The sequence below is a fragment of the Chrysemys picta genome, chromosome 19 (assembly GCF_011386835.1).
Source record: "Chrysemys picta bellii isolate R12L10 chromosome 19, ASM1138683v2, whole genome shotgun sequence".
In the NCBI taxonomy this organism is placed as follows: domain Eukaryota; kingdom Metazoa; phylum Chordata; order Testudines; family Emydidae; genus Chrysemys; species Chrysemys picta.
In genome coordinates, this window is record NC_088809.1 from 11,763,441 (window position 1) to 11,782,869 (window position 19,429).

General features: G+C 42.2%; 1 protein-coding gene across 6 annotated transcripts in view; it reads right to left on the reverse strand.

Annotated features, from left to right (window-relative positions):
• The window catches only part of PITPNM3 (PITPNM family member 3), a 357,167-nt gene that overhangs the window by 241,084 nt on the left and 96,654 nt on the right, over window positions 1-19,429 (reverse strand). For 4 of the 6 annotated variants that reach the window (XM_065573369.1, XM_065573367.1, XM_065573371.1 and 1 more), the window contains exon 2: window positions 6,945-7,040. The exons of the other annotated variants lie outside the window; for them this stretch is intronic. In XM_065573369.1, coding sequence (XP_065429441.1) covers window positions 6,945-7,040 — 96 coding nt within the window. The remainder of the gene's footprint in view (window positions 1-6,944; window positions 7,041-19,429) is intronic. 6 annotated transcript variants of the gene reach the window in all.

The window sequence follows — 19,429 nt, forward strand, 5'->3', positions numbered from 1 at the left end:
TGTATTTGGGTGTCCTGCACCCTAACACCCCTTAGAAAGGCCTGATTTTCTGGAAATGCTGGGTTCCCACCTTCTGAAGATCAGGCACCTCAAGCTGTGCCCTCAAAATCTGCCTGTAGCCCTGTGACTCTATGCCCAGACTGCCTGGTATTAATTGCACCTGCTCTATGATCCCAGTGATTTTCGTCTTTGGTATTCTGAATCCATACTTCTCAAAAAAATATATTGCCTTGTCTTGAGCTAGGCTGCATACGGCTTCCATTTTCATGGTAATGTACTACTAATCAAAGTATTGTGCAGAGTCATTAACTTTACAAAAGAGCAGCTAATGGGACCTGTATGCAAGCTGTGGGGGAAATGAATGCATCTGCTCATAGGAGATGTGTATAACAGGAAGAGACATCATTTATCTAAACGGGTGTCATAAGCAAAATCAAAGAAGATATGCAGGATTAGGGAACAGGATCTCACACCAGTGATGTCCCCCTCCCCTCTTCTCCAAAGGCAGAGGTCTCCACCTGAAAGAGGGAGGTTTTTGTAAGGAAATGAGAGGACTGCAGCACAATTTCGCTATGGGTTCCTCTCTCAGAAGCCTGTCACATTGGTTGTAAGCCTCTACCATGCTGTGAATCCAGGTCATCTTGCCAGATTCTGTAACTGAGGCAAGTGTCAATCAAGCGATGGCTTTCCAGGAATAGTCATCTAGGCATGTGTGTGTTTAACGATAGAGTTGACTGCACTGCAACTGGGAGTGTGATTGCAGAACATGTCGACATACTCGAGCTTGCTCACTGGACCCCCCTTAGGTACCAACAGCAGTGAAGCCACAACACCATGGACTTCAGTGCAGGCTATCTGATCGAATAATTATCTGAGGACCCAAGCAGATTTGTACTGCCAGTTTGGAAGCCTGGGCTGCCATGGCCGCACTGCTCTGGTACCCAAGCTGGGTTAAAGGCTGCTGGGGTGGAGTATGTTTACACGTGCTGCAATTACAGTCCCTGACTGCAGTATAAACATACCCTCCGTCTCCTGTCAAATTGCCAATGAAAAGTAACTGTAGCTAAGCTAAAGTGGGCATCTAGGTGCTCGTATGGCCCCATCACGTCAGTGTCTAAGCATCTCCCAAGTATTTAAAAATAGGCTTATTTTAAAAGGTATATTGAAATGCCCCATCTTGAGACAGTTGCTGCATGATGCCCTGACTGCTGACGTTGAAGCAGACACACGAGACAGTATCTCTGCCAGCATCCATGATTATATAGGCATGGAGACAGTGCAGCTACCGATTCCGTGCAAAGACCATCGCAGCCACAGACCTAAGGAGCATGAAGCAAGCCTAACATGACACCCCTGTGGAGGTTGTCAGCAGCAGGGAATGAACCAGTGACTTCTGGATCTAAAACGATAAGTGTCTACTGCCCAAGCTAAATGTTCCATATGTGTGAGCTCAAAGGCCGTAACTGCCTCTTAAAGCTTCATATGGTCCATCTACTAGAGGGAGACAGAGAGCCACAACAAGGACGAGTTACACAACCATTACAGAATGCTATCCAGAAAATCTCACCTATGGAGATTAGCTTCTGCCCCATGAACCTAAGGAAGAAGGCTACCTGGAGTTGCAGTTGTATTTGCAGAGTAAAAGTATCCACAACTGGCACACAGGGAAAAAACAGCAGCCCCACTGTATTAGAGCCAGTTGCATCAGCATAAAATGGTTGGAGGAAATAACGTATCCTATCTAGTGCCAGAAATAAGGGAAGAATTTTTAAAGAGGTGTCAAGAACTTATTTGATTTCCCTGGAAATCAAAGATCTCATAGACACACAAAACGGGTTTTAAAAACATTGAAAGAGAACTTTTAAATGCAACCGTACATGTATATTTGGCATAAAATTATCTATTTCCAGGGAAAATAAGTTCTTGACACCTCTTAAAAAAGCTTTCCCCTTATTTCTAGCACTAAATAACTATCCTATTTCCTCCTATCCTTTTATGCCGGTGCAGTTGGCTCCAACACAGTAGCACTGAAACTTCTTCTTGGATGTGCCAGTCTCTGTTACTTTTATTCTGAAAATACAACTGCAACTCCAGACAGCCTTGCTCTTCCTTAGGTTAATGGTGCTGAATAGATATGGATTATGGAAGCATAGTGCCGAGACTGGGTCTCAAATTCAATCTCAGATGTCCACATCCGTTGCTAAATGGATTGAGCATCACTCCTGTGATTTATCTTCTACTTAATTGGTATCACATTCCTCGGCTGAGCCTAGTTAGACTTAAAATGAAACCACTGAAAAATAAAGCAGGTGTTTTCGGTGCACTAAAAGGCAAGACCTACTAAGGACACACCTATTGCCGCAAAAAAGTGCTAGGTGAAAATAGCACATTCAGGAAAGTTAATAAATCATTTTTAACAGTTAAAAGCTATGAGGGAAGCCTGGCAATTCTCCTCTTAGGGCTCTTAAAACGCTACAGTGGTGCCAACAGAAGAAGAAAGTCAGGCTCACTGTTTGACAGTTAAATGTGTATTTTTTACACTCTCCTCACCGATAACTGAAAAAAATACACAGTTAAACAATATAGGTCAGGTCCTCAGCCGGTTTGAATTGGCATATCACCAGTTACTTCAACAGAACTATACTGATATACATCAGTGGAAGATCTGGCCTTACACTTCCACTGCACATTCAGAATCCTCTTCTTTCTACATGTCTTCATTCACATCACTCTGTCCCAAGAAATTACTCCTTCTTTGCATTAGTGAGCTCCTGGGAAAAGAGATTTGAAATACTTGAGAAAATATATCTCAAGTATATATTTGAGAAAAATTTGAGATACACATTTTGCTTGTTTTCCATTTCCTTATGGGATAAGACTTTCCATGCTAAGAAATCTGCATTAGTCAGGAATTATTCCTTCTAAAAACCATCCTAGACAGCCGGTGCTATACAAGCCACCTACCCAAGTACCCTGCAGCACTCTTTTCAATCATGGTCTAACACAATTGTTAGCATGGTTTCCCTGACAAATATGTACAGGGATTTTATGGCTAATATTTTTCTAGCAACCACCTTGTTTAAATATGATTGTTATTGGCACAGCTCTCATCCACTACATTACTCATATACTGCTGAAAAGTCAGCCCCATATACTCATGAAAGCACCAAGTCATCACTCTAGTTGGAAAAATGTTTTTCCAAGTTAGCAAAATCACTCTGGCTAAGAAAATGCACCACTTCCAAGAAGCACCAAGATCTTTCATGCTTTTAGGGCCAAATATTCCAATATGCATAACGCAGCTCGGGTATGTGCATACCAGCCACTACAGGGTGGCATGGGTACAAAGTTTCAGGTATGAACATACCTCAACTTCAGTAGCATGAGCCAAAGCCCATTGAAGATTGAAATCAATGGGACATCTTCAATTGATTTTAACGGGCTCGGAGTCAGGCCCGTGGATTGTGGATTGTGGGGCAGTGTGCGTGCAAATTTCTGCTAACTTGGCTGTAGCTGTTTAGCTAACACTGTCCACTCTTGTTAGTCCATAGTAAGTCACTGGACAAAGCGTGGAGAAAGATGGAACGCATCACAATGAGCCGTAAGAGTCATCATCTACTCTACCTATCATATAGCCTCCTTACAACAGTAGCTTTGCATAATGCAAATTGCTTAGGAAGCTATTACGCTGAGGAATGTTTTAGTCACTTGAGTTGGTTTTTCATATGCTAGCAGTGACCTGCTCTGTACAATGTCCCACTACAGCAGCTGAGATCTTGTAGTCAGCCCCTGTAAGAAATACTGCAACCGTGCAAGGCTCTTCCTTACAGAACACAGCTCAAAGCCAGGAGCTCTGGGTTCTATCCCCAGCTCTGGCAGAGATGTGCTGTGTGACCTCGGGCAAGTCACGTATCACTCTGTGCCTCAGTTTACCCACATATAAAGGGGGTAAATAATATTTATTTACCTTTCAGGAGTGTTGTGGGACTTAATCTATTAATTATTTGTAAACAACTTGAAGATTTTCAGATGGAAGGCCCTATAGAACAGCCCAGTAATATTTTAATTCTAATTTACAGAAGCACAGAAGAAGCCTGCAACGCTATGCATTTTTCTGAGAGTCAGGAAAGGCCCTAAACAGCATACTCTCATTAGCACTACAATACTACTAATACTACGCAGAGGTCAGGGATAAGAAAATTTTGTTCTAGAGACTGCGCTTACAAATAAATGAAGGGGGAGGTCATAGACACATGTCCCTCTGGATGAAAATGCAGAGAACATTAACACCACCTTGTCTGAGCTATAGCTGTAACTTTACTGGGTCCATTTCTATCTTCTGTGATTCCATATGATGTGAGCAAGTTTCATTTGAGAGTCATGGAAACAGATTCCCAGGTCAACTTCATTCAGCCCAATAACTTATATTTAGTCAACACACATCTTCCAGAAAGGCATCTGGAAGAGCTCTATGTAAGCTCGAAAGCTTGTCGCTTTCACCCACAGAAGTTGGTCCAATAAAAGATATTACCTCACCCACCCTGTCTCTCGAATATCCTGGGCCCAACACAAGTACAGCACTGCACAGAAAGACATCCGTTCGAATACCCTTGCCTATCCCTCTGCAGCCCTCCGCTGCCCCACATGGATGGCAAGGGTACGAACAAGAATAGAATTTTGTCCCAAATTTCATGATGAAATTTTATTTTAAACACGTTTTTATTTCTTTGATTTAGAAATCAAGGGTTTGCCTTTCAACCCTGGAATAAATATAGCTCTTAGGCAGACACCTTGTCTTCCAAGTATCAAATTGGCATTAATTTTACAGCTACCGTAAGTGATTCACAGAGAGCAAAATGGAAGGGGAAAGGCGAAGCAATCTGTTCAAAGCCATAGAGGGAGCCATTGTCCGAGGCAGGGAGAGAATTCAAAAGTCCGTGGCTCTTAGTCCTGTGCTCAGACCACACTTCTCCCCAGGTAATAGGTCAGCTGTACTAATCATACATCTAGAATGAAACAGCCTGTGGTAGGGAGAAGGATATTTCTGATTTATGCTCACGTAACTGAGATCAGAATAGCTCCACTGAGATCAGTTCAGCTAGTCTAGATTTACCACCAGTGGACCTGGGGTCAGAATCTAACACAGTGGCTGTATCTCCTCTGAAGTTACGCTACTGATCATTTGAACAAAAAGTGCTTGGATTTTCCTCTTCCTAAATTCACCAAACTGCCTCCTCCATTACACTACTTCACACCACTCATGTTTATGGCAGATTTTCATATTTGCACTGTCATCTTCTTTGCAGCAGCCTTTTTGTCTTCTCACCCTCCCTTAGAAAAAAAAACAAAAAAACCCTGACAAAATGTCTCCTTCATACTGACTTTCAACTCAAAAATATGTCAATGTGAAAACCCACCAGGTGGCTCTCTAATGAATGCAGGCTGGTTCTCCAATAATCCCACCAACGGAAAAGAAATACCATTTTGAACTATGAAATTTTATTGCAAGACAGCAGACAAAGCAGTCAAACATGCATGCCTGGATACTACCTAAAAACATCAATTACCTTTTGTAGCACCATCAAGATCCCCAGACATCCAACCGACACACAATAATGAGGCAAGAACCTAGAAAGTTCATAAAATTAATTCTATCTGCTCCAGAGAAACCGTGTTCAAACAGAGAGTGGAAGCATTTGGAAAAATGTCAGCTCTGTACTATAAATATCAACAGATGGGGAAATTTAACAATCTCAGCCATTAGAAATAAAATATCCATTTTCTTTGTTAAGCATTGAATGTTTTTTTCAAAAAGAAGTCATCAAAAGAAGCCTGCTGAATATGCCATTACCCAAAACAATCAAATGGAAAAAAAATATATGTGCTTTCAAATCAGCATCTGGACATTTTAGCTTTGGCCTGTGGGGTTGTTGTTTCTTCATTATTTCAAACACATACGTACACACTATAATCAACCAACTTGGGGGGGGGGGGGGAATCCTCTTCCTTCTGACCAGACAGATTGCTCCACCCTTTAAAATTACCAAGTGCTACAAATCCAGTAAATTCACTGAACTCTTTTTCTAGTCCTCTTCACTCCTGGAATTCAGGCACCAATGCAACTTGAGTTTGCATCATCTATTGGCGTGTAAAAGAATCTTATTCCACCTCAAACAGCCCACATTACAAAACTGCTACAAGTAGATTTCTCAACATTGACAGACTCAGTCATCTCCTGTGGGAAAAGACACAACGGAAGCCTGCAGTTTAGCTGTTCGCATTTTTAATTTCCTGTAGACAAAACCACATCGGCTCCAATCCAAAAACTCCCCAGCATGTTACAGAAGACAACCCAGAATTCCCTAGTAAAAGTTGTTCATGGTCTAAGTGCCCCAGGAGGTTACAGAAAGAAATTAGCCCTTCAGATTAACCTGTTGACCGCATTCATTATGGCTCATATCCTGAAGCTCTAATTATGTAGTTTTCACTCATTTGCAAAACTCTAATCGACTTCAGCGGAAGTTTTGCCAGAATAAAGATGGAGGGTCCAATTTTCAAAAGGTGCTGAGCATTCGCAACTCCCATGGACTTCATTAGGAGCTGTGGGTGCAAAGTACTTCTGATGCTCTGATGATAGGTGACATATGAAGGGATGATTAGCTGATAGGCTAGATAATCCGGTCCCTGAGGATTTGGCTTTTAGGTTCCAATCCTGCAAAGATTCACATGTATGCTTCACTTTACAAACTGAGTGGCCTCAGTGACGCCAATGGGAATACACGCAGTGTGCAATTTAAGCACATGCATAAGACTTTGCAGGAGAAAGGGCCTGAAGTCTACAAAACTTGACCTGGCAGGTAGAAGATTAAAAAGCAAATCCAAATGTAGTTACTTATGTTACTGCCGTAAAATTCTGGGGGGAAGAAAAAAAAACCTGTACATACCTCGGGCATCAAAAAATTCATCGTCTGAGCTCTCCACAGAGTCATTAATGACGTTCTGCATGTGCCACTGAGTGCCACTGAATCTGCGCGAACCAGCTGGAAATAAAGACAGACTCACATTAACAAAATTAAATGATCATCTGCTTGCCAAGCTAAAAAAAGAAAAAGTCTAATTAAGTCCTCGTAAATTGTGTGAGATGCTCATTTTGGCCAATTCACGTTTTTTAACCTAATGAGAGGGCCACTCAGAACATGTGGGATGACAGCAAAAATTATACCTTCTGCAAAATCATCTGAATTAAAATGATTAAAGCAAACCCTTTGTTCAGATTCAGTGTGCAATGCTTTCACCGAATGGAGTGACTTAAGACAAAGAAAAATTCCACTCAGTTGAACTTGTCAGACCATTACATTCCAAGCTCGCCCTCAAGCTGTGCAAATACTTCTAAAGGCAGAAAGAAGCATTTCTTAGGGACAGCAGAGCAGGTCACGTTAGAACTGAATTTCTTCCATAGCTCTTATGAAGATGCACCATTCTGTTTGGCTTTCAGATTTGCATGCAAAACTACTGAATTTCCCACTCACTGAGTGGCTTCCTCAAATGAACACCAAAGAGCTTTGTTTTCTTTATTGTTAACATAAATATTCCTGTAGCTTTTGACAGAAGCTTGGCATTTGAAGATAAGAAGGCCAAAGCATTTTGGGAGAGCTAAATAACAGAGTCACATTAATATAGCAAGGACACATTATACAACCTTACGCCGATATGAAAACATGAAGCTATCTGCGCAGTTTGCGTCATCCATTCCTCATATGTGATGGTGTGTGGTACCTGTGTATGACAGGACTACACCACACTTTCGGACAGGATGTAACAAAACGTCTAAGAACTGAACCCTGCAGAGAGATACATAGCTAGGGAGAAAGCTAGAATTTGGCCAGCGTTCTTCCAGGCTAATATTGCCACAATTTTCATTCCATTTAGTGCATTCATATACACAGGCTGTATTTTATTTCTACGAAGGAAAGGCTGTATCACAAGACATGTACACTTACATCCCCGCTTCAAACCAATGGGAGGGCCAAGGGGGAAAAAGATCCATCATTAACATTTTAGAACTAAATCAATCTTTTCATGAGCGTCTACTTACCATATCAAAACAGCCCCCTAAGTTTTATTCACTTAGTGAGTCCCCAAAAGAGGTGGATTCTAACTACAATGGCCCAATTGATCCATCTTAAATTTGGTGGCCTTCTGGCAAACCTTATTATTACCTAGTAATAATACTTCCTTCTTGTAATAGGGCTCTTCATTCTTAGACTTCAAAATATGGTACAAAGGAGGTCAGTATCACAACCCCCGTTTTACAAATAGCAAAATGGAGGCACCATTTGGTGAATCAACTCAAAGTCACCTAGCTGGCCAATGTCAGAGCTGGGAAAAGAACCCACCTTCTTCCAAGTCCTAGTCTAGCACACTGTCCAATGGAGTGTGCTGCCTCTCAATCTCTATAACCCTTTCTCTCTCCTTGGCTGTTCTCCCCCTCACACACACACACACACCCAACCCAGAGGGACGCAGAGAAGAGGAGACACCATCCTGGTGTTAAGTAACATGGTGGGGATTTAATAGCCAAACCAAGTCTTTTCCTCCATCTAGCATTTTGGTATGGTCCTTGATAGAGAGATTGGGCCAACCACAGCATTTGGCTTTCGATCTGAACTCTGTCCATCTTCTAGTTGACATCACCTTTCTGCTACTCGTTAGCGACAACTGACGTCCCTTGTTAATGCGGAAGATTTTGGACTCCTCAGAGAAACCCACAGTCACCAAGATATGTGATTTCATTGTATGATAATGTAAGAGCAGAGCTACCCACTTAGCAAATGCCTAGGCAACAAGCAATCATTTAAAGCTTTTTAGCAATCTTCATTTCTACGTGGCCAGAATCAATAATCCACTGTGCTGTTATCAAACCCACCCAGAAAAAGCCTTTGTCCATTTCACTTTAATATAAGTTGGTAACATCACTGCCACTGACCTGACAGAAGTGTTTCAAAGCAAGAGGAATGATTCAGTGGTGTAGTCTCATTGCAGGAGTTTTGCGGGGAGATTACTTCATGAACGATATGAAGGAATTTATATTCATACATATTTTAAACCCACCCTCCCCCCTTTTTCTTCACACACACACACACACACACACACACACACACACAGTAGAACCCATATTTTACAAACTAACAGGGGGCTGAGGGGAATCATAAAAATTGAAAAACTCATACAATTGAAGATCTCAACATTACAGTAGGTACAGTGCAAAAGTATCAGTCCGGTGCATTGCGTTACTTTCTCAGTGTCCTTCAAACCACTGTGAAACAATTTCCAATACAGTGGGATGTGCAAGGATGAGAACTTGTTCTTCATCAACTATTCTTTTGAAGACAATGCACCTCAGAGCCTTAATGGTTTCCTCCATCCCTTTTAGGGAAGTTGTCATTCAACAGCAAGTTTTCAATCACACTTAGGCTTGGTATACACTACTTCGGTAGAACTAGGTCACTCGGGGATGTGAAAAATGCACACCCCTGAGCAACGTAGTTATATCAACTTTAACCTCCCATGTAGACAGCGCTGTATTGGCAGGAGAGCGTCTCCTGACAACATAGCTACCACCTCCTGTCAGCTTAGAGCGTCTTCACCAGATACGCTACAGCGCCATGCAGCTGTGCCGATGTAAATTTGTAGTGTAGACCTGCCCTCAGTCAGTGAAGAAGTGACAATTAACACAAATGCTTCAGTTACCAGAGGAGTTGTGCAGCAATACTCTGCCCTGGTGATGCTACGTCTCAATCTCTCTCATCTACATAGAAACCTCCCTTCCTTCAGTGATAGTGAAGGTGCCGTGCCAGGCAACCGCCCTATTACAAGGGACACTGTCAAGTTAAAAATCATTAGAGCTGACCAGAAGACAGGATCCCTTCCTGTCTCCACCTGCACAGAAAATTTTCAACAAGAGGTTTTTTTGGTTTGTTTATTTTTATAATGGAAAAGTGTTTGGCCACCCCACCCCCCACATATATTTGGGCCAAAACACAAAAATATTTCAATTTGGAAATGCTGTCATGGTGTCTCATAGGAGCTGTAGTTCAGGTGGTTTATGCTCCCATTCTATAGGCAGAGCTCCCTGGTCTGACTACATTTCCCATTATGCAAGACTGATGTGAGGCAGCTGCATCCTGGGAGTCTTTGGTCATGATGCATCATGGGAGATATAGTCCACTGCCAACAATGAAGACACCCTTACCCACGTTACTAATAACTGGAGAGGTGGGCCTGTGCTGAAGTTCTGATCCAGACATGAATCTGAATTGTGCCAAAAGGCCAAGAGCAGGAAGGAGAGTTCAGACCCAGCACCTAAGATCAAGGTTTTTCAACCTTTCCAGATTGGCGATGCCTTAATTTGAAGTAAAAAATCTTCATGACCCCACCTCCCTTACAGTTACTATAAAGATAAGAATTAAAAAGTATCAGTGATGCCAATGATAAACCTATATAATGTAATTGTGTGTTTCAAGAGATTGACAGAGAATACTTGACCTTGAAGGACAGGGGACTGTGGGAAGTGAGATTTTCTTTGCTTTAGCTTGTAATAAGATTTTCAGCACCTCATAACCTCCAAATATCTTTAGTGACACTCCCGGGGTGTGTGTGTGCAATTTACCTGTTGAGAAACACTGTCTTAGATCATCAAACGTGGATATGAGGGTACTTCATGCTATATGTGCCATCTGCAGTTATTTTTGCATCTCTATAAAGTTGGGAAAGGAAAGCAGACAAACAAGGAGCGTTCTGGTGAAGTAACCCAAGGCTATGGTTACCATCACTGAGGGAGAATGTTTATTTGTTTTTAAACTACTGTTCCCAGTGGAATAAAAATAAATTATTCAAACATTTCTAAAAGGCTTCGGCTTTAGACAAACTTTCTTCTGTAAAACCAAAGGACTAGAACCTGATTCCCTTAGACGAGCTGAGTAGTAGAGCCGGGAAAAACTTTTCGGTTAAATAATTTTATTTGTTGAAAATTGCAGTTTCAGGTTGACTGAAATGATCCACGAATTTGACATGAATTCACTGAGTAGTTTTGAACACACTCCCCTTTTCAGGACTCAAGTGCCATCCACAAAAAGAAGGAGAAGGAGATGGTGATAGCCTCAGTATCTGAAAGCCTATGCTGTCTCATGGGTGTAAAGTCATATGTAAAAAAGCCAAAAATGGCTCAGAACTTAAAAATTGGATGGTAACAGACTCTGAAACGCAGTGATGATTCAGCCTGGTCATATTCTGAACAAAGATCTCTCACCGTGCTTTAGCTGCTTCTTTTGCTTCACACTGACTCAACAGAAATTGTAGACTTAAGAGTGACATGCAGAGTGACATTTCTGACTCTTATTATACAGATAGCTCGGTGCTTAGGGCACCCACCTACATTGTGGAAGACCCAGTTTCATATCCCTGCTCTGGAGCAAGGATTTGAACCTTGGTCTCCCACATCCCAGGTGAGTGTGCTAACCACTGGGCAAATGGATAAAAAGGGGACATTTCCCTTTACTTTTGTTTATAAAAGATTAAAATGCTCAGAAATAAAAACAATTTTGTTTGGGATCAAATGTTTCATTTGACCTGAAATGAAATTTTGGTTGACTTTTTCAATTTGTTAAAAATTCTGATTTTATTTTTCAGAACTGCCAGCAAACTGGAAAATCAGCTATTTGCCCAGCTCTACTGAAAAGCACCTGATTGCACAGGTAAACCCATTGGTTTCAATGCTATTGCTTGTGGAGAAAGTAGCAGAATCTGGCCCTAATATTTGACCTAACCACCCCCTATTTAAACAAACAAAGAAGCTTCCCATGTACATTTCTGCTCAGATTACAGAATCCGGTATGACAAGGAGAGCTCTAAAGATCTTTTACCTTCTGGTTTATCTCACACTGAGAAGGCTGAATTGGAAGAGATACTGTGATGATTTTACTAGAAAGTGGCTTCCTTCCCCAAAGGAAAAAAAAACATGGTCTGTACCAAGGGGATGTGCTGATGTTATCTAACCTGCTCTTTCATTAAGGAGCTGCCTAATAGCTGTGTAAACCTCTCATTGAGGTCCACATAGGGATTAGGAGTGCTAAAAGATTTGCTTTAAACGAAAACATTTATTACAGTAGTTCATTCGCACCTGGTTGTGTCAGCACCCCCATTGTAAGCCTTTATCTGCAGGGGGTTTATATCTTGGCTCTAACAAGTCTCTCTGGGCTGAATCTTGGCATAAGAAGTTTTTTTTGGACTTGAATTTCAAAAATATCAGCCTGGCTTTTGCACCAGAACAAAGGTTTTAATGTACATTTTACTGAGTCTGGAAAACACCTGTGACCGCCAAGTTAAGTAACCACATACGACTCTACCATTCTATTGCCCTCCTTTAGACAAAACACCACAGATTAATGAATCCTAGACTGCAAGTTCTCTGGGGCAGGGACTGTCTTTGTATAATGCATTCATACATTGCTTAATACAACAGGGTTTGGATCCTTGTTTAGGATCTCTAGGCACAACTGCAATGAGAATATAAAACGGAAGGGGTTGCAGAGTTGTACGGATTGGTATTTATTATGACCTCAGAGGGGCTTTCACACAGCTGAAAGAGTGTATGTTTGGTTTTAGAGCTGAGTGAAGTCATGTACTTTACCCACTGATGAGAATTTTGCAAAAACATTTTAATCTGTGAAAAATATCAGGAAGCAAAGTGAAATTTTGCTATTGTAGACAGCCCGCTCAGGACAAACCTACAGGGGACTGGGATTATTTGTCTCAGGTCTGACTCAACTAAACCTACGTCGCACACGGGGCAAGGTTTCTCAACCAGTGGGTCACGACCCCCAGATGATGATCCCAGAAGTTGTGAGACATCAAAAATGTTGTTATAGTCTAAAGCAAAGAAATCCTTACTCCACTACTCCCACCACACCTTTACCCTTTACGGGCAAGTACTCTGCCAACCTCTCAGAACACTGCAGACCCACTGCGGTTCCAGTCTGACTCCCCTCTGGCCATGTCACAATCCGGTTTTCCCCCTTCTGGGGGACCGCAACAGTCTAGCTGCTTCTCACAGTGGCTTGGCAGTCGATAGCGTGGCCGCTTCTTCAGCGGCGAGTGTGTGGGCGGGGGTGGGACAGGACCCTGGCCCACCACTACTCTGGGTCCCAGCCCAGGGACCCTGAAAACAACAGCTTCCCGCTGCCCCTCCTTTCTTTCTCCACCAGTCTCTCTCAATTCCCTGCAGCCCCAGCACCTCTGGCGCCTTCACCCCCTTCCCAGGGCTTCAGGCCTGCACGCCTTAGCAGCCCTGTTCCCAGTGCTAGTCTCTGCAACCCTCTAGGAAGCTGGTCCCCTCCCTTGGGCTTCCTGCAGCAGACTGACTTGCTCTGGCCTGCAGCTTCCTTTTATATGTTCCAGCTGGGCCCGGATTGGCTGGTCCAGTTGCTGCCCTAATTGACTGCTGCTGCTGCCCTAATTGGCCATTTCTTTGCAGCCCTCCAGGCTGGGTTTTAACCCTGTCAGGGCCAGTGTGGGGCAGATGCCCCATCACATAATCAAAATAATGAGCTTTTAACATCTGACACCTTGTGAGCCACTAAAGCTAGAATAAAACTGGTCTACGTCACCGGAACTCAGGGGCTATCAGCTTTCTGATAGCATATAGCTTCTAGATCTGTTCAAGTTCAGGCCGCTCTGTGCCAGACTCCAGGCACAAGGCTGTTTGAAGGGGAGTCCTGCATAGGGAATCCTCCTGTAGCCCAGAGCAATCATAGCAGTTCCTATGACATCCCCACCTATTCTCCTCTGTAGTGGCAGTGTCTGGGGAAAAGAGGTGTCCCTGCAACCTAACAGTCCCCGGCTGTTGGAATTTGGGTTCAGCTGAAGATGTAGCCCTCAGTTTTTAACCTTGGAGATTCTCAAAATATCATACTTTGAAACAGTCACTTGTCCTTCAGAGCATGCAAAAATAGACGGCTGTTTATACCAGGTAAGGATACTTTCAACACCTTAAAAAGTCCTGGACCACTATGACCCTAAAAATATGGTGCTTTACAGCAGACCCATAACGAGAGGGTGCTCTACAGAATCCTCCAGCCAAAACTGCTACCCTCTAACAAAGAAGGAGAAAAGACAACCTCTACGGAAATGCAGATCTCCGAGGAATGGATGATCTAACAGAATCACAGAAATTAGACAAGGAAGAGACAAAGTATTTCCTATGATTCACCTTGTCGATGTGGGAAAACCACACTGATTAATTAATGGTAGAGGCAAATTTAACCTTGTAGCTAAACAATATTCAGTCTGTCACTGTTAATACTACTATTACTTTAATCAATCCCATTTGATCGACACAACAGACTGTGTTCTTAATGTAATGTGCATAAACATATTGTGTCCCATTATTGCTAATGAAAATGGCACCCATGGAGTAACACCTTGATAATGTAGACTAATACATACGAATACAAGGAATACTAATGTTGTTTCCTATTAAATAGCACCCACTTATGCTGAAGTGCTCCCAGACTCCCAGTGCTCCCTTTAAATTAAACTGGAAAACCTCCAAAGCAGGAGTTAATTGAGTGCTGCATCTGATTAGTACAAATGTTTATGGCTTGCTTTGACTCCCTCTGCCGTGTACAGCAAGATACCTGAAGGACAAGTTATTTTCTATCTTCATTTTAGGGTAAGGACTGTTTAAAGCCTTTACATTTGCATTTAAAATGGGAAAGTTGTTATAATTAACTCAGACACCAGAATCTCTAATATCACTGCTGCAGTTTATTTTATTACCGAACTGGGAATGTTACGTGTTGATTTAAGAAACACATAAGCAATGAGCCTGTCAGAGACCGACCATCCCCAAAATTTGAATCTTCACATTATGCTTCTTTTCAGCAACTCCCTAAACCATAACTGCTTCAAAAAGGGAATTTCCATCCCATAGGAAATTCTGATTAAAAAAAAATATTAGTTCCAAACTGGGATGAGAAGTCAAAATATAGCACAGAACAGAAAATTCAAAAGAAGCCAGAAACACTTTGTACATTTCCAGTTGAAACATTTTAGCATTTCCGAATGTAAATATTGTGTTTCATTTATTGAACTAATTGAAATATTTCATTTTGTCTTGATTTAACATTAATCTCCATCTTCCTGAGCTGTCGCAGCACCTCGTAAGGATTGGATGAGGCCATGAAACACCACACCTACAACTTCATGAGCTGGGCTTTCTTGATACATCGCATCAGCTCAACTCGAAGGGAGACTACATTGCTTCTTGGGAGATGTAGTCCATACACAGAGCCCGGTCCATACAGGAGAAGGCAGTAGGGGGTAGGGCACCCAAACTATAATTCCCATGAGCTACCATGGCAGCTCAGGCCAACCCAGATTAATGCCAAACTAACGCACAACGAAATCAGAGAGACAAGGTGGGTGAGGCAATCTCTTTTATTGGACCAACTTCTGTGGGTGAGAGACTACAAGCTCAAAAGCTTAATTTTTCCCCAACAGAAAAACTGAAATACTTTGGCATACTGAAATTTTCACCACAGAAAATTTTAATTGTGGAAACTGCATTTTCTATTGAAAAGGACACGGATGGAAAGTTCCTGTCCATTCTCGGTATTCCATTCCTCCCGCACCATTCAATACGAATCACGAGCTTCACTGAACCCAGACCTCCTATATCCACGCAGCCTCCCACTTCTCCACCAAGCAACATCCTTCAAATCCTTCCTTTTAACTCGTTCCTTCTTCTCAGGCTATGTCCAGACTACAGTTTCTCTCGGCATAATTTATGTCACTCAGAGGGGTATAATTTACACCGGAGCGATATAATTTACACCGACATAAACGCCGGTGTGGACAGCGCTATGTTGGTGGGAGAGCTTCTCCTGATGACACAGCAATCGCCGCTCGTAGGGGTAGGAGGAGTTAAGCTGACAAGCTCCCTTCCGTTTAGATTGGCTACATTAGAGATCTTACAGCTGCACCACTGTAAACTCTCTAATGCAGCCCTGCTCTGAGATAAACCCTCCACACCCTTCCTTTTCCTGAACTATTGTTCTACATTTTGTCTCGTCTAGCATATCCTCAGCTCTTTAGAGTAGGTATTACGCCTGAATCAAGGGGTCCAATCCTGCAAACACTTGCTAGCATGTTATAGAACCATTTAAAAGAATAAGATTACAATTACAGTAGTAAGCAATAATGTGTCCAATTATCTGCTGGTGTAAATTGGCACAGTTCCAATGAAGTCAGTGGAGCTGCACCAATTTACCCTTGGAGAGGATTTGACCCAACGTCAGGTTGTAAGTGCTTGCAAGATCAGGCCTCACATTGATCAGGATTAGGCTCTAGGTCAAGAGCGGTGTAAATTGATAGGGCTGTATTAAGATTGAGGCCATTCATTTTACTTACGTTATGCTCTTGCATTGCAGGGTAATACTGCATCAGAGAAGAACATGACCTTGCTTGTACACAAGTGAAAAATTAAAAAACTATCCAAGCCCAGTATCTTATCAACTCATTCAATACCACTGCTGCCTCTCTCAACGTTTTCCTTTATTATCTGGCTTTAGAGCAGGGGTTCTCAAACTTCATTCCCCCTTCTGACAACAAGAATTACTACACGACCCCAAGAGGGGGGACCGAAGCCTGAACCCGTCCGAGCCCCACTGCCCCGGGTGGAGGGGCCAAAGCTAAAGCTCAAGGGTTGCAGCCCCAAGTAGGGGGCCTGTAATGCAAGCCCCGCCACCCAGGGCTGAAGCCCTTGGGCTTCAGCTCCGAACCCCAGCAAGTATAACAGCAGCCCTAGCAACCCCATTAAAACAGGGTCGCGACCCACTTTGGGGTCCCAACCCAGAGTTTCAGAACCGTTGCTGCAGAGCAAAAATGTTTACCAACATAAGAGTGCTCAGCTGGAACCATAAATCAAAATAGTCTATTTCTCAACCCCCAGCCTTTGCACAATCATAGTGGTTGGTGTCTTTTCATTCACACAGACAAACCCCATAGTATAATTAGATGTCGGCTCAGCCACTCAGAAATGGAAGCAAGACAGATTTCCCCCCCCCCTCCCTTTCTTTTCAGTATCTGTGCATTTCTGCAATTCATTCTGTTAATTCCTGTCAGAGCCACCCATCTGGCTCATCAACATTAACAGCATGCAGTGATAACCCTCTCTCCTACTATAAATAGGAGGACAGTGTGACAAGTGTGGGACCAGAGGAGAAAGCCTGGGATATAATCAATGGCTCATCTGGTAAAGCAGCAGTTAGTCACTTTCATTGCTACTGTATTGTTTACAGATACAGACCTGGCTGAAAATCTAATTTCTGTCTTTAACCCTCTTGGGGTTCTTTCCAATACCAGCACTCTCTCCTGCTTTTGAAATTGGCTAAAGTGGATTAATATCAATATGTTTATCCCAGCAGCAAAGCTCAGCTTTTCAATATGAATTAACAGGTTGTGAGTAAACACTGCCTGTTTCTTATTTTCTGTCATTATTCTGAAAGCTATCCCCTCCTCCCCACTATATCATTTGGAGCTCCAACAAGATCAGTGCTGGTGGCCCAATTTAAATTGCCTGAATAAGGATTACTTGCTGTAGTAAATATAATGATCACCAGTAAAAAGTCAGCATTTGCCCACCACAGGGTTACCATAGTTACTGGTACGTGCGTGTGTGGAGGGGGGAAGATGAGTGGAAATATGGTATCTCAAACGTGCTGTGCAATAATTCTTAACAAGTGGTGGCTCCTTTTTCCTAGTTTCATATTGAGGAATCTCATCTTGCCCCTAAATTATAGCTAATATCAATTAATAGAATTCTCCTGATAAAGTGTCTTTCTGCTCTGGCTTCCATTAACAATCATGGAAAATAAGCTTTCCATCCAAATGTCCCAACTCGAATAATTTAGCGAACCTCAGTAATTGTGTAAATGAACCAACAACTAGTTTTTCTTTCAGAGCTAAATATTAGTCACATGAGAACTAAACATTTTTAATTATGGCTACAGGGGAGGTCTTTTTGTAACTAACTTCTCCAATCTGATACACTCTTTTAGAATTTACATTCACTTCCTAAATGAAATGTTTGCAGTTGTGCACATTTGATGTAAATAGAAGTCCATTGTCATTACAATTAATTCTAGAAAGAAGCCAGAAGCAACGCTCTGGCTCTGAACTCATCCCAAGCCCCGTAGGAGGGGTAGGAGGAGAGGAAGGGGGAGGCATTTGGCTGCAGATCCAGAATTTGCAGCTTTGGTCCCATCTCTAATTCATTCCTTTTGTCTGGCTTTTAGGGGAAAATTAGAAAGAAAAGATTTGATTAAGAGTCTCCTTTAAGAGCACAGAGAAAAACTTTGCTCAATTTCAGCTTTTTTCTACATAGTGACACCAATCAATGTAAAAATGCAGTGTATTGTAAGCTAGATAACTATTCTCTCTTTATTTCTGCTTTGCACCAAGAGACAGATCTGGGCCAAATCAATAGGCACCGATAGAAAGACAAGTGTTAATTTTCAGCTCTTATGGGAAGACAGGCAAAATACCTTCAATTATAAGGGAATCTCTTTATAAGAGCTGTTACAGCTCTGCTTCTTCTCCCAATAACTGCAGTGCTCTATTGCTCACAAACTGCAATCCCAGATGATAGGGACAATAAATGATTCTAGGGTGACACGAAAATGGACTAAGAAGGAAAATTCAGGTCCAGATTTTTGAACATCCTAAATTTCGTGTTTGGATTCAGGATTTTGATTCGGACCACTTGGAAGATTAGGTCCAGTTGCTAAAGATTCAGTTTTAAAGATCTAAGCGTTTGGATTTTGCGCATCTGTAGGACAATTCAGTTTATTGAAAGAAACAAAAAAGTTTGTCACGGTATTTAAGGAGAGCTGACTGGAAAACAGGCTTCCCTCCCCCCCCCCCCGATGAAAATTTTGACAAAACAATTTCCATAGAAAAATTCAAGATTTTTGTTAAAAAAAAGATTCCAGTTAAGAAATGTTGCTACAGTGTCTCAGGGGAGTTGTAGTATGGGTGCCTCAAACTCCCTTTCTCCTCTATAGGCTGGATGCCTTGGCTGAATTACATCCTCCATGATGAACCACAGTATCCCCTCATGGTGATGGGAGGTGTTTTCATCCTGAGAATCCCTGGCTGTGTTTCATCACAGGAGATGTGGTGCAGCTGGGGAAATCCAGCCCCTAGAGAAGAACGGAAACACAAGGAAAGCAAATCCCAACTCCCACGGAGCACTGCAGGGAGACGTCCAAATCAAAATATTTTCACGCATTTTTTTTTAATGAAAAAAAAAAAAAAATCAACAATTTCCATAAGGAGCTGACTCAATTTTAGACTAAAGTGTGTTCTCTCA